Source organism: Gorilla gorilla, chromosome 1, assembly GCF_029281585.2.
Source record: "Gorilla gorilla gorilla isolate KB3781 chromosome 1, NHGRI_mGorGor1-v2.1_pri, whole genome shotgun sequence".
In the NCBI taxonomy this organism is placed as follows: domain Eukaryota; kingdom Metazoa; phylum Chordata; class Mammalia; order Primates; family Hominidae; genus Gorilla; species Gorilla gorilla.
Genome location: NC_073224.2, coordinates 30,281,438 through 30,296,790, shown reverse-complemented (window position 1 = coordinate 30,296,790; position 15,353 = coordinate 30,281,438). Strand labels below are relative to the sequence as shown.

The following is a 15,353-nucleotide window of genomic DNA, read 5'->3' as shown; positions in this document are numbered from 1 at the left end:
ATACAACTTATGTTTGATTGTGTGTAAATACAGTTAGTTAGTTGGGGGTTTATCAGATAGCTTGGCAGAAAGAGAGAGGAGCAGTACAAACTGTTTTCAGTTAACTGTGCTGTTCATACACCTGATAAGATTGAGAGAGCTTTTCGAAATGCTGATAGGCTTTGAATAAGAAAAGAATAATCACTTCTACTGGCACCAGCTTATCAGGAATGAAGTAAAATGCCAACACTGTTACATTAGCAAAAGTAAATGTTTTAGACACTCTGTGCCTTTTTTCATTCAAGTTAAATAGGAGGGGTGCTTTTGAGTGTGCTGTTATGAGTAGAGGGATTTATTACCTTGACGAAATTACAGGTGAATATGTTGATAAAAGAAACTTCAGCATCAACAGCAGCTTCTTTGATAAGCAGGTGCGTCTCTGCTGTACATTCTCTGGAGAAATTAAGTACTCCTTTCTCCACTCCAATTCTATTAAACATCATCTCTGATATTAGAAGATGCAGTTATGCCCTATGTCAATCCAGTCTCCCTCTTTTTTCAGCAGATGGGTTACAGGTTTTTGAAACTTAGCTGATCAGACTTGTAAAATGCTAGTGTGCTCTGGTTAAATAAGTTAGGGCATCTGTGAGTTGTGCTGAACGAGCAAACTCCTACAGGAGAAGTCTTTTTTTTTTTTTTCAAGAAAGGAATGAGATTAATTATAAAGTTAGGATTCTTTAATGAGAAGATAAATGTATTTGTCCAAGTAATAGTCCATCTTAAAGCACCTCCCTTTGAAAAAAGAGATATTGGTTTTTTTCTTCAATACAAACCATTAACTCTCCCAGTTCTGCCATTTTCTCTTCTTTGTAATTTGACGCCTACAAATAATTTGGCGTATTCAGATTTGATAAATGATAGTGCAAGAGCAGATTGATTGATTTTGGATTACTATTGATTACTCTCAATGAGATCACTGTGACACACTCAAATCAATAGTATTCGATTAAGCAAGGCACCACCGTTCTATACATTCAGCAGCAGTGGGGAATTCAGGAACAGAATGTTCACAAGCTGATAAATTGACAAAGCGTTCAGCTTTAAATAGCCCTTTGTTCAGCACTAGTTCCTTAAAATATATTTCATTGGAAAGTTCGTTTTTGCAACTCGGGACCTTTCTGTGGAAGAAAGGTCATCAGTTTAAGGTTTATTAAATTTTAACTAAAAACAACTGGGCTCCATTTAGGTGTAAAATAATTTAAGTACTTACTGCAGGCAACCTTCATGCTTTTGAGCTGTTGCTCAAAGGTTTCATTCTTTTATGAAGATGTCAATTGTAAAAGTAAAAATGCATCACTGGAAATGTAATGGTTTAAGATTCAACGGAAATAAAAATTCCTGCCCGAGGAAAGCACTATAATCAAAATAAGGTGGTCTTCACTGTCTTCAGAAGTGGGCAAGCTTAGCAGCAGTGCTGGGAGGCAGCAGCAGGTAGCGCACCTTGATCAAGCGCACAGCTGCTTATATTTTTCTCCTTCTCATCTGAGGGTATTCATCACGTCGCCAATACTACATGCAAAACACTAAATATCATTTGATCTGAAAACCGCCACTACTGCTGATACACTGAAATCTTTTTGTCCTGAGTAAACTTACAAAGTCGATGGAAAAAAAAAATTATCCATGTCTCAAATCCTTTAGCCAAGGACCTCGAGGATAAGATTTTCTATCATATTCCATTATTGTGCAGTCTTGGCACTTGGAATGAAGCATTTGCTCTTCCATTATACAGCATTGCTAAGTGGCTTCACCAAAAGGGGACCATATAGTAAACACTCCATTGAATACGTAAATGTTCTTACATGCAAAAAACTTCATTTCACATGAAATGTTTACCACTAGGGCCTATGTACCCAAGCCCTTAATAGGTTCCAGTCTTAAAATAGACTTAGATAAGTTCTCTCATTTTGATATTAATTAAAAAATTGATATGGCTTTCTGAGGGAAAAAGCAATAGGAAGGTCAAATTTGAAATCTTAAAATTCCTTGATGAAACATCAGACTTTTTTGAATGAAAGCAAGGTAATAGAATTCTAATTATGTTAGAAAGAATCATGTGAAGTTGCCATTTTTGTAGGTCAAACAATGGTCAAATATCAGTAATTTCATATGATTCAACACAATAATTGAATTTATTTCTCTGCCGTTCATATTCCATAATCAAATTGAAAGCAACAACTTTTTTTATTATTTTTCTGATGGGCTGTCACAGATGATGGGAGACACATGAATTCTATCTACAATTATACCAAGTATATTATAATATCATTTTTAGCAACTTCTTTTCTCTAACATCATTAAAGAGCTGCCAAGTATAAAGTACTGTACACACTGAAAAAGTATACATTTATCTGATATGTCTTCTGTGGTTGCTTAGCTGCTTTTGAGAATCCATGTAAAATTTGCATCTGCTGAGGAAGACCATGTCACAAATGCCAGAGAAACCTCCTATTAGAACACAGTAGTGACCCCCTAGAAAGAGCACATTGCTAAGGGTAAAGGGTTTCAAAACAAATTGGGGAAAAGATACCAACACCTCAAATATTTCATCCTCACATTCATTCGTTAAGAGAACCTTAATATGCTAGTTAGTGCTTTTTGTGCTTCCCCCAGAGAAGTATTAAAACTGTGCTCCATGAAATCTGTGCACCACTGTGGAGCGGGCAGCTGCAGAACTGCCCGAGTTGGCAGTGGAGCCGAGGATGCTTTATTGGCTATTGCAGTCAGGAAAGGTGCTCCAGGAGTTGTAATAAAATGATCCCAGAGCCACCATTTGACCCCCAGATGTGCAGCTCCTATTGGAGCTGTCCTGCAGTGACCAATAGGAGCTTTCCTTGCCCACCTGCGGCAGAACCTGGCTCCCAGATAGGAAGGAAATTGGCTCGGTCGATAGGTAGGAGGGAGGGGCTCTGATGCCACCACTAGAAATGTCAGCACAAAGGGCTTCTTAACTTAGGGTCACGTCAGGACTCAGTACGTTTTTCTCATTCTGGGTAAATGCACGACAGCTTACATCTTGTTTCAACGAGAAGGGTGGGCATCGTTTACTGAAACTTGATTGAGCGAATGCCTCTGCCTGGTCCCACTGTCAGTCTTGGAGTTTTCCCTTAGTAGTGCATTTCCCCCCTGTCTGTGGCACTGAATTTGATTTATCGCTGGTACTAAGATCAAAAAAGAAATCATTCCTTTTGATGTTTGCTATTAGGCGCATGCAGTGCAGCGGGGTGGGGGCGGTGGGAAGAGAGCAGTCTTAGTACACAAGTCACTGTCCTGGTCACACCATGGACACCAATGGCAGAATATATTTATTCTCTGTTCACTTTGGATGCAAAATTCCATGAGTAGAAAGGTTAGCCATGGAGTATTTTAAATGAATAATTATGTTTAAGTACAGATTCTTTTGCTAAGGACTCAAAGTAGTGACTCACATGTACACCTGATTACAACAGCATTTTTTAAAACTGTATTTGCATCAATTTTACCAAAAGACATAAAAAGCTCAGGAATATAAATAACCCAATGGCGGTCAGACTTTTCAAAAAAAAGCAATTGGTTGCCTTTTTTTGTTTAGTGGCAAACTTGGGACATTGGAGCCTTATCTGCAAATGACAGAAAAGATGTTGTGGGGTTGTTTCTCTTGTCTCCTGGACCCTGGGAAGGCTTTGTTTCCAGCTCTGTACAGTAGCTTTTGTCCAGCTTCTTCGTTAGTTTTAGTGGGATTTCTCTGAGCAGCGTGAGCCCCAGCCCATGAGCAGGCTGCTAGTCAGCAGCAGGTGTGAACAACATAAAACAGGATTAACACTGAACCGAAGTGTGTACTAAAAACAGAACCCCTGCCTTGTTTTTTAAAAAGACAGCAGGACTGGAAGATAGAAGCCACTCTGGACTTGTACCCGCCTTGTTTACTAAACAGTGTTCAATGGGCTATGTAAACGGCTCTGTTTAGGTGCAGAGAAGGCATGCGAGGGAGCATGCACTCATTTTCTCTTTTTTTAAAACTATAAACTCAAAACACATGCAGAAAATTCTTCTAAGACTCTCAGAAGAGAAAAGCAAAATAAAACAAAAATTAGGTAAATCCTGAACCAGGATTACAGGTTAATATTGCAAAGACACTGTCCTTATTTACAAATTTGGTGTGTTGTATTTTCCAGCTCTAAAAAAAATTATTGTTTCATTTATTCTAAGATTTTTTTGTGTGTTTAATTATGTGACTTCATTTATATTTTCACCGAGGTCAGCAAACCACAATCAGTAATTTCATTAGAGAGTATACATACTCCCTCCAATTTTTTTTTTTTTTAAATCAGCACTACCTACATAGGAAAAAAAAAGCTGACAAAAAAATCATAGTTAATAAAGGGGTCTGTATTAATTCAGAAAATGGATCATTGCATTGAATCATGGCATTTGAGTCACTTTGTGAATATTTTGTTTGGCAAAAAGAAGGGGGCATTTAAAAGTATGTTTCTCTTTTTAAATTAAACTAATTCTAGTATATATTAGATTAAAGGTTGGATATATGTTTTCTTTATTAGGTTCAGAATAACATGCATTTTGAAACTTCAGACTTGGCCATATCCAGGAAAAGGTCTGAAATAAGAAAATAACAATTTAATTAATTAGAGAAATTGAATATATATATATATATACACACACACACACACACATATATATCTGTACACACATGCACATACGCATAACTCTTCTTTGAACACATGCAAATGTAAGCTTTTTGCATGTATATGTATTGTCATTACACTGATTTCTTTTTTTTAAATTATACTTTAAGTTCTGTGATACATGTGACGAACATGCAGTTTTGTTACATAGGTATACACGAGCCATGGTGGTTTGCTGCACCTATCAACCCGTCGTCTACATTAGACATTTCTCCTAATGCTATCCCTCCCTTAGCCCCCCAACTCTCCTGCAGGCCCCAGTGTGTGTTGTTCCCCTCCCTGTGTCCATGTGTTCTTATTGTTTGACTCCCACTTGTGAGTGAGAACATACAGCGTTTGGTTTTCTGTTCCTGTGTTGGTTTGCTGAGAATGATGGTTTCCAGCTTCATCCACGTTCCTGCAAAGGATGTGAACTCATCCTTTTTTTATGGCTTCACAGTATTCCGTGGTGTATATGTGCCACATTTTCTTTATCCAGTCTGTCATTGAAGGGCATTTGGGTTGGTTCCAAGTCTTTGCTATTGTGAACAGGGCTGCAATAAACATACGTGTGCATGTGTCTTTATGGCAGAATGCTTTATAATCCTTTGGGTATATACCCAGTAATGGGATTGCTGGGTCAAATGGTATTTCTAGTTCTAGATCCTTGAGGAATCGCCACATTATCTTCCACAGTGGTTGAACTAATTTACAGTCCCATCAACAGTGTAAAAGCGTTCCTATTTCTCCACATCCTCTCCAGCATCTGCTGTTTCCTGACTTTTTAATGCTCACCATTGTAGCTGGCGTGAGATGGTATCTCATTTTGGTTTTGGTTTGCATTTCTCTAATGACCACTGTCATTACACTGATTTCTAACACTCCAAAAATGTGTCCAAATGTAGACATTTATATAAGGTGGATCTATTTGTGAATATAATGTAAACTTAACTAAAAGAATACTATTGAAATGTAAAAAATTAAAATTTTGTTTATAATTCTCTTTCAGTAGCATCTTGGTAATATATATTACTTTTTTTATCTTTTATATTCCAGGCTTAAATTGTAATTACATACTAGTTTCTTCATTCTTTATTTACACTTATTCTTTTATTTTTTTAAATGGCTTTTTTTCTGAGACTTTGCTACTAATTTTATTTTAGAAGTAATATTGCCTACCAGTTTAATTATGACTGTCTTAACACACGTTGAATATACCAAGAATATTCAAACCATTATGAACTACATAAATTCTACAAATTGTTTCCATTCCACAGTTGCTATCTTAAAAAATTAATCTAACACCACTTGCCTTCCAGTGTATTTTTTCTTAAGAAATGTTTATTCTCTTCTGTGTAGTATTTTAAAGTATCCTCCATTATGTACAGTAATTAAGTTATGGGTACATAGCTTAATGGTAGTTAATAAAATCAGAAAATATCAGTTTAAAATTGATTTTGAAGTGTATTCCATATAACCAACTCTCTGGTGTCAAATTAATTGCTTATAGTCTCACATTGCATCAAAAATATTACATGTGTTCTTTTGCAGTTTTTAAAATCATTAAAGCTATCAATTTAGTGCATTAAACTGCATTTTCTTGATCATTCAAAAGTATTTGGCTGCGTGGAGACACTGTCTTAAGCACTAAGATCTTGAAATGAATGATAAAAATATGTGAATGCATGTAAAACATTTAAAAATGGGATTTTTCATACCTAAGTCTCCAATGTAAAAAGGAGTCAGTCTTCATAAAATAAATTCAGGACTTAAGTAGCTGTAGTTTTACATAAAACTTCAGCAAATTGCAACTTTCACCCTAACTTTCTGGTTTTGGCTTTTTAGAACTGATGTAAAGTTCCCATCATGAATGTAATTAGGAATTGTGCATTTAGATCCTGAATGTGGCGAGAATGTGATTGGGGTCTTGGAGCAGTCAAGTCTGATCTGGCCTGTGTTCCTTCAGCTAAAAGGTGGGCCCGATTATTTTTCTTTGTGAAGACTTGATCACCAAAGTTGCCATTAAATCTTAAAATGCTCAACATTACTTGTATATGGTTTGATTTTTTTAGACTGATTAATGAAAAGAAAAAAAAAATGCTTTTAAAGATCATGTAAGACAGTATATTTCCCAGGTAGCAGAGGAGGTAAGAAGGATTTGTTTGAACTCTAGAAGGTTTGTGTTGTTTGATTTTGAGGGAAAGGTTTGAATTAGTAAACTCATTCCAGTCAAAGTAAATGACTATTGAAAAGTAGTTTTTATAAGAAAACCTTGCCCTTAATCTTGAGATAATCTCACAGCTATTGTCTTTGTCCAGCATTCCTGCAACACTGCCTGGTAGTTCCCAAAAGCCTGGGATTTCAATTTGCCTGAGGACTCAAAGATTGAATTCAAAGCAGTTCTCTGTTTGCAGCATCTCTTCAGTGGATGCATTTTGTTTAGGAGTTTTATTTATTTATTTATTTTTGAAGATACAGATTGGTTTGCTCCAGGTCATTAAAATTATTGTCTTTCACATTTTTAGATGTTTTTAATTAGATGATTAGTGAAGTTAGGTAATAAGATTTATATTGGCATCAGTTAAGTTTATAGAAGGATTAAAATCATGGTATCAGGGCACCATTGCCAATCGGAATATGCCAGAAATATCTCGAGAGAGTTTTTGTCAAGTGTTTATGCTCAATTAAAATTTATACTACATGTTACTGAGTGCTTGTCTCAGGATAGCTTGGCATCATGATGTTGTAAGTTTCCAATTGCAAGTGATATGCAATGCAGTTTTTTGTGTGTTATAGTATTACAGGATTGCAAACTTTGGAAGGGAAATGTCACACTTCTAGAAATGACACCAGAAATATGAGACAAAGAACTATTGCAACGTGGGCACAGCCAGCATTTTCTGCAACATCAAAAGGCTGTAAACATATGGTTTTTATCTTTTCCACTCCATATATGCAAAGGACCTTTATGTAAGCACTGCAGACATGAGCTGAGTCATCTCACCTATGTTTTTGCTTCGTTTGTGGGTTTTTTTGCAAAATATTTGTGAACATGCTTTATCCAGCCCCCCACCCCTGCCATAGTCTTTCTGAGTTTTCCCATATCACTCCCTTTGAATTCTCTTCACTTTTTAAAGCTGAGGTGGACTGTTTAAAATGGATGCATTCTTCGTCATGTATAGTGCCAGAATGCTTCGGAAACCTTCACCGTAGTCTTAAAAAAGACAAACTCACTAACAAAGCAACAACATGAAACATCAGGGGTTGCTGGGGGTGGGGGACGAGGAGGAAGAGGGCAGCTGGTAATTTATGATTTCTCTAGTATTGCATGTAAAGGATTTGCCAGTGCCCCACTTCCACCCCACCCCCAAACTACACACCGCTCAGTGTTAGGATGATGATAATGTACCTGGAAGGAAAAGGCAGTCCATGCCCAGGCAGGCAGCATCAGACAGGGCGCCTTGCCATCTGCCCCACCTGCTGCATTCATGAGTCCATCTGGTGACTGCAATAGCTCATTGTAGGCCTCTTCTGAGGAACATTCGGGCTGAAAAGCAGGCAGTGTGAATTATTTAGGTAGCTAGTATAAATAAATAGAAGGAAAGAAGAAGAGTAACAGGGGAAGGATCTGAAAGAACCTGCTGCTCCCTTGGTCCTGGGTGCTTTGGAATGCTTTAATGCATGAAAGCATTCGATTTGCATATAGATTTAGATGTATAGATCATTGTGCAGATTACAAACCAATGAGTTTTATCTAGATTTAGATAATGCTTAGCCTGTTTTGCACTTCAAATATGGGCAATTCCAGGTAGGGAATCTTTGGGACTTTCAACGTAAGTGTAACTGAAGAAAAGTAATATTTTTGGGTATTGATTTAGCAAAATAAAACAACTGTGTGTCCTTTTGGAAACAGATTTTTTTATAGTGGGGATAACACATTTGACTTTTTAGCGAATAATTTACACAGATTGTGTCCTTTTTTTCCTTACTAGATATAATAGAAAATAATTTCTATATCAATTATATTCGTTTATGTGGCCATTCAGAATATTTTAGTTGGCTACCATGTACAAAGCATTGTTTTGGATTTTGCATATACATTAATATATACTAACTATTAAATGAAAGTCTTAAAACGTATAAATCTCTATGTAACTGTGTGTTTTGTGCCTAGATAAACCACATGGACAGGTACCTACCTGATTAGCCCAAAAAAGAAATACTTAAAGCGATTGTAAACTAGAGTCAAACAAGTCATTTATACTGAAATAGACCCTGTTGCAAATAGGAAAGTTTAAACATACTATTTTTAAAGACTTACTGGTATCATTTTGTATCTAACAAGATAAATTTACAAAGCTGTAGTGTCATTGTGGTCTAGGAAGAGCTAATTTGTATAAAAATGATTATAAATTGTAAATCAAAGTTTAGAACTGTGAATGGAATTGGTAGCTTCCAGACTTGAATCAAATTTTCCTATTTTTCTTCCTCAGAATCATTCAGAACACAGTATCATTTTGGGCTGTGGGTAGGGGGTTTTATTTAAATTATGATTTAAAAAAAATCTACTCCTCCCATTTTTACATTATAGATTAACATAGACATATACATGTGGATAATATTATATGTTATATCTAGTGATTATATCTTATTATATCTTATTTGTTAACTGAGTACCTGTGATAAAGTCATGAAAAGAGAATTTGTTTTTTAATATTTCCTCTGGCTCCATATGTACAGAAAGGCATGTGATGTTTTACACTTTAGAATTTACTAGATCTTTTTTTCTTCTCCTTCTTCCTCTTATTTTGGAGAGAGACAGAGTTTTGCTCTTGTCTCCCAGGCTGGAGTGCAATGGCATGACCTCGGCTCACTGCAACCTCTGCCTCCTGGGTTCAAACGATTCTCCTGCCTCAGTCTCCCAACTAGCTGGGATTACAGGTGCCCACCACCATGCCTAGCTAAATTTTTTTGTATTTTTAGTAGAGATGGGGTTTCACCATGTTGGCCAGGCCGGTCTTGAATGCCTGACCTCAGGTGATCCACCCGCCTCGGCCTTCCAAAGTGTTGGGATTACAAGCATGAGCCACCGCGCACAGCCGAATTTACTAGATGTTTAGGGTTAGTTAACAGTATCCCACTTGACTCAATTCAGTTCCAAAGTAAATTTAAAAGATCTGCTTTTTTTGAGCCAGTGAAGTGCTAGCCTTCGTTTAAATAAGCAAGGTCTATATGGGGAACGGAACATACATGAAAATGAATCACATTGCTAACTCAAAAGGTAACCAGTAATCCTTTTTATATTTTTTCAATACTTTTTACTTCAAGAAAATTTATTTATACCCAGCTTTTTCCCAAAAAGTCTTTGAGGTGATTGATTCCTTTTTACCTGCATTTAAAACCATTTTCCAGCACCAAATAAAATGAGATATTTTCCTTACATCAAGCAACTCTGTAAAATTTAAGGGCCGTCAATAAAATTCAGGTGAGTTAGGCAAGACTGAAGTTTATCCCCCACTCACCCATTCTTTTTTGGCTCTACACTTCCTCCTTTGACATCCCAGCTCTCTCTCTTCCCACCCCCACATTCAACAAAAATCCCACTCCTGCACACACACAAACACACAGAAACATACACACACACAAACATACACACACACACACACATCTATCCAGCTTTGAAAACATGCCATTAAAAAAAGCCATTGTCTATTTTTTCCTTGCAGTTAAAAAAAAAAGCAAAAAAAAAAATTACATTTATACAGAATTAGTAACAAAGACCTTCACTTATTCTTAAATTACCTTTTCCTGAAAATCAGGCTACTTCTCACAGAGTCACTGGAACACTGTTTGCTACTCTAGACAGGCAAAGAAGGACAAAGTTGACAGAGACAAAACTTAATTAAAGGTAGCCTTTATCAAGCTTTTCCAACATATGGCCCAGGATGGCTTTGAATGCAGCCCAACACAAATGAGTAAACTTTCTTAAAACATTATGAGATTTTTTTGTGTGATTTTTTTTTAAAGATCATCAGTTATCATAGTGTTAGTGTATTTCATATGTGGCCCAAGACAATTCTTTTTCCTATGTGACCCAGGAAAGCCAAAAGCTTGGACACCCCTGCACATGTTAGTGGTTGGTTAACTGCAAGAACAGTAGTTGGCTCAGTATTTATTTGACAACTTCAGGGAACATCTATAGATATCTTGAGACTCCTTAGATAAACAAAGTAATTAAATGTTTAAAAAATCTTTTAACTGCATCTATACAAGAATACTTAAGCTTTTTTCTCATTGCCTTGATTGGTTTGTATTCACCACAACTCACAGTGCTGATTTATTATTATTTTTTTAAAATTTAAGACATACTGGCAAGAATCCTCCTGAGCACTCTTTTCTCTCCTTTTTTATTCTGATGTTAGGGTATTAGAATTTCTCTGATCGAATATGGACAGGACTAGAATACTAGAATAATTCACATGTACATGATTTCACCAACTCATGTGCTTGAGTCACCTTTGCCTGGAATATCTTTTTTTTTTTTTTTTTTTTTTGAGGCAGAGTCTTGCTCTGTTTCGGCTGGAGTGCAGTGGCGTGATCTCGGCTCACTGCAACCCCACTTCCCTGGGTTCAAGTGATTCTGCTGCCTCAGCTTCTCGAGTAGCTGGGATTACAGGCATATGCCACCATGCCTGGCTAATTTTCTTTTTTTTTTTTGTATTTTTAGTAAAGATGGGGTTTTGCCATGTGGGCCAGGCTGGCCTTGAACTCCTGACCTCAAGTGATCCACCCATCTCGGCCTCCCAAAGTGCAGGGATTACAGGCATGAGCCACCACACCTGGCTTGCCTGGAATAGCTAATAACTTACTTTATCCTAAGATCACATAAAACATGTATTTGTTTTGTTGGGGGAAGTCTAGAGTGGGTTTATTTTCATAAAATGGGAACTGAAACTTAGTAAATGAGCATGAATCAGCACAGCCTACTGGCTGTGAATGTCTCTTTTTGGCCTCTTACAGATTTCTTTCTTCACCCTGTCTCATAAGACTAGAGAATCTATAATCTGGATGTTAATTTTATTTTTATTTGATCAGCGTTTTCATCAAAGGTGTTATTTAAAGGAATAAATGTCACCTTTTAAAGAAAGCTATGGTCTAACTATATGTAAGAAATTTTAAAAGGGAGATATTATAATTTGTCAAGGAGTTACCCAGAAGAAAATTAATTAGCGATAACTACTTGCTTTTAAGAATTCTGACTTTATAATTACTTAGCAAATTGGTAAGTCTAGTGATTTCATTAGAACCAAAACATAAATAAAACAAATGTGAATAAAAGCCTTTTTGTAATATATATTTCAAAAGTAAATCTCCTTTTAGTGGTTCTTCTTGAAATTTGCCATTGACAGTTTAGTCAAATCAGCCATATTTATGATAGTCTGGCTACTTTAAATGCTGCTCTCTAATAGCAGTTATGGTGTTTTTAATTATATGGGATAAGTAGCAAATAGTAGCATCCATGTTGCTTCTTAATAGCCTCCCATAAAGAACTTCATTATCAAATTCATAGGGAAGAAGGGGGATGCAATAATAAATCATGGGCATTTTTATGGATTCATAAGTCAGGAGGTAAGGTGACCATTTGGGGTTTCCCCAAAGCAAGGCTAATAAATAGGGTGGTATTTACTTAAGCACTGAAGACAGTCAGCGTGGCCTGGTGATCTTTTGTTTTGGGATGTCACAGCTGGTCCAGGCATAATGCCAGATTCCTTTGTTTTCTTAAAACATGTAGATTAAAACCTAGTTGTATTTGCAGGAGAGAACCCCTGGCGAGAGAGGAGACAGGTCTGCTGATGAATGCAAACAGAAGGAGCAGCATCTGTGCATAGAGGAACGAAGCAGTTAAGATAAATCTATCAGGTCCTTTCTGCTACCATTTCCTGACAGGATCTCACAGAATGTCAGACTGTTAATCTCAGGGTCATACAGTAAGGATGATATTGGGTGCAGGTTTTAAAAATAATGCACTTTATTTTGGGAAGCAAGATAGTGTGGTGCAGACTATGAGTTTGAAAGCCGGAGAAATTTATGCTACTGCTTAAAGGATGTTAAGTCTAGCAATTTCATAAAATAGCATGCAAAAAATGCTTGGCAAAAGCAGGCACTCAATAAATATTTCATACCCCCCCAAACTCCACAAACTTGCTCTTAATAATGGGGTTGTTAATAGCACTAGAAGGGAAGTACAAAACTGAGATTTTACTTCTCAAAGCCAAATTAGCTTCTTACCTCAACCGACAAATTCTGAAGTCGAAATGAGTCATAATAAGGATTAGTCAGGGAAGCTTGAATTGAACCTATTTCTCTTGCATGTGTGACTCCTTATCAGCCTCACACTACTTATAATTGCTGGATTCACTTTCTGAAATTAGCAAAGGGGGAAAGCAAAGTAAAGACAGAAATCTAGCCACTCACTGGTTTCTTCTCTGCCTAGAGTGTTAGGGTAAGAATAGGACTATGAAAATATAATATTTTCTGATATTAAAGGAAATGTCAAAATAAAACTATAAGTCACCTACTAAGGGTACTAAAGGAGAAAGTGTAGACTCTAGCAGATTACACTGAGATTAAAGATATTTGAAGAGGTTCTCATCTTCAGTTTCTCCTATCTTTTGAAATGCATAGGAATACCATCTTTCATACTAATCCAGTAAACAGTACTATCTGGCTCTGATGTTAGGAGGCCTTTACGAGCCTTGTTACCAGTAGTACGAGAGTCCAGCTTATATGTTTAAGAGTGAGCAAATGAGTGCGTAAGTGTGTGTGTTTGTGTATGTGTGTGTCTGAGAGGTGGTCCTTAATCTATTTCAGGTGAGTTTCTTGAAGGACAGGTTAAATCAACTGAATGAGCTGATTTTATCATCCTGTGGTGATTTTTTATTTATCTGATAAAATGCTTAGAAAGTAATTAATTTGTCACGGAAACATCTTGCTACTGTATGTTTGCTGAATGTGTGATAATATTGCCATGATACAGGTGGGAAAATGAAGTTTTTTAAAAGTGAAAATAGCCAGAGTCTTCCTATATTTCCATCAGCTCATTTTTACTCAGACTTCCCTCTTTAAAAACAACAACTTTGCAAGACTCCCCGCTTAATAGTTAAGCGAGGTATCTAAGCTAGTGAGGTTAAAAAAAAAAGGTGCGGGGCTGGGGGGAGTATAATAGAAGCAGCGGAGATGAGGTAGTAGATGTTGGTGCTTCGTTCTCTCTCTCTGGACCAACGATGACTGATACATCCATTAAATTTCAGCCCAGGCTGATTGACTGAGTGGATTTATATAAATTAAAAAATGCAGGTCATATACCTTTTCTGATAGACTGTAAATGAGAAATAGGAATTCCTTTAAACCTCAAAGGAGGAAATCCAAAGGCGAGGCTTTCTAGTCAATAAAGCTCTACAGCGTCACTCTTCTTGCTGTGTTTGTACAATAAGTTTTAGTTAATAGACAAATATTATGCCAGCCTCTCCCTGACTTTTTCAGCAAGAGGTAATTTGTAAATTAACTCACATGGTGTTGAAGGTTTTCCAGCTTTTGTTGCAGTTTGAACTCCTGCATTTTAGACATGAAGGGGGCAGAAATCATCCCTCGCTCCATTTTTTTTTTCAGTGTAACAAGTGAAAATGGCATTAGTTAAGGAACAATGACTTTTATTCACACCCATTCTCTCAGCTCCATGTCCATTTGTCCATTGGAATGAGCCACTTATCATTCTTCCAGGTTTTTCCTCTTTCAACATCAAGAGTTATGAAAAGAAAATTCCATTTTTTTCTGGCCCTCCATGACAGGTAGACTGAAGATTGTGGTCATTTGGATTAAAAACATATTCATCATTACCAGCCGGCAGGTTATTATGATGTCTCCTTTGAATATATGAATTTCATACACTGCATGTTGGAAGTCTAAGAATGCCAACTTTTTAGATAAATAGTTATCCCATTGGTGATGTACAGCACACTGTTGCCATATTTTCTCACTTTTACAGCATTCTTGCCCTTATCACCCATAATATAAATCTTTTGCTTTCATATTTAATAAAACTACTAGGTAACAACCCCCTGTACTCAGTACAGTCAACCAATCACACACCATCATTTGGCTATCATTATTTGTTTTCTTGTGGCAGATATTTTAGTAGCTCTATAGTTTAAATGTGACAGCATATTTGATACAGCAATGCAGGTAAATAAGCAGATGACCTTATGTACGTGCTGGCGATGGCCTCGGCACGCAGCCCTCAGCCTCGTGAGGTTCCAGGGATAGAAAGATAGATGAATGAATAAAGTTCACAACATCAGTCAGCATTATTACCTGAACTGGCTAATCTGTCAGCCAAAATTTGGAGAGTGGAGAGAAATATGTACATGTGGGCGTAGGCTAGGATGGAAGTCGCCATTTTTCAAGAGATTGTTTTTCCTAAAGCTCAGTTCACTGAGGCACAGACGCTTTGGTTCCTTAGACACTGGAGAGAGGCATCTCTTCGATAGAGGTTTCTGAAGTGATGAAACCAAACTCCTTACTTCATTTCCATTTCTTTCTCTGACACCCCGTAAGTTTATTTCTTACTATCGAAACCATCATATTGTTTTTTTA

The 15,353-nt window shown here is 36.8% G+C and overlaps 1 protein-coding gene across 9 annotated transcripts in view; it reads left to right on the top strand.

Moving 5' to 3' along the window:
- Positions 1-15,353, top strand: part of ESRRG (estrogen related receptor gamma) — a 591,615-nt gene that overhangs the window by 375,396 nt on the left and 200,866 nt on the right. Inside the window, exon 1 of one of the 9 annotated variants that reach the window (XM_019030532.4) lies at positions 6,344-6,673. The exons of the other annotated variants lie outside the window; for them this stretch is intronic. Coding sequence (XP_018886077.1) covers positions 6,603-6,673 — 71 coding nt within the window. The 5' untranslated portion in view covers positions 6,344-6,602. Of the gene's footprint in view, positions 1-6,343; positions 6,674-15,353 lie in introns of those variants that run through there. 9 annotated transcript variants of the gene reach the window in all.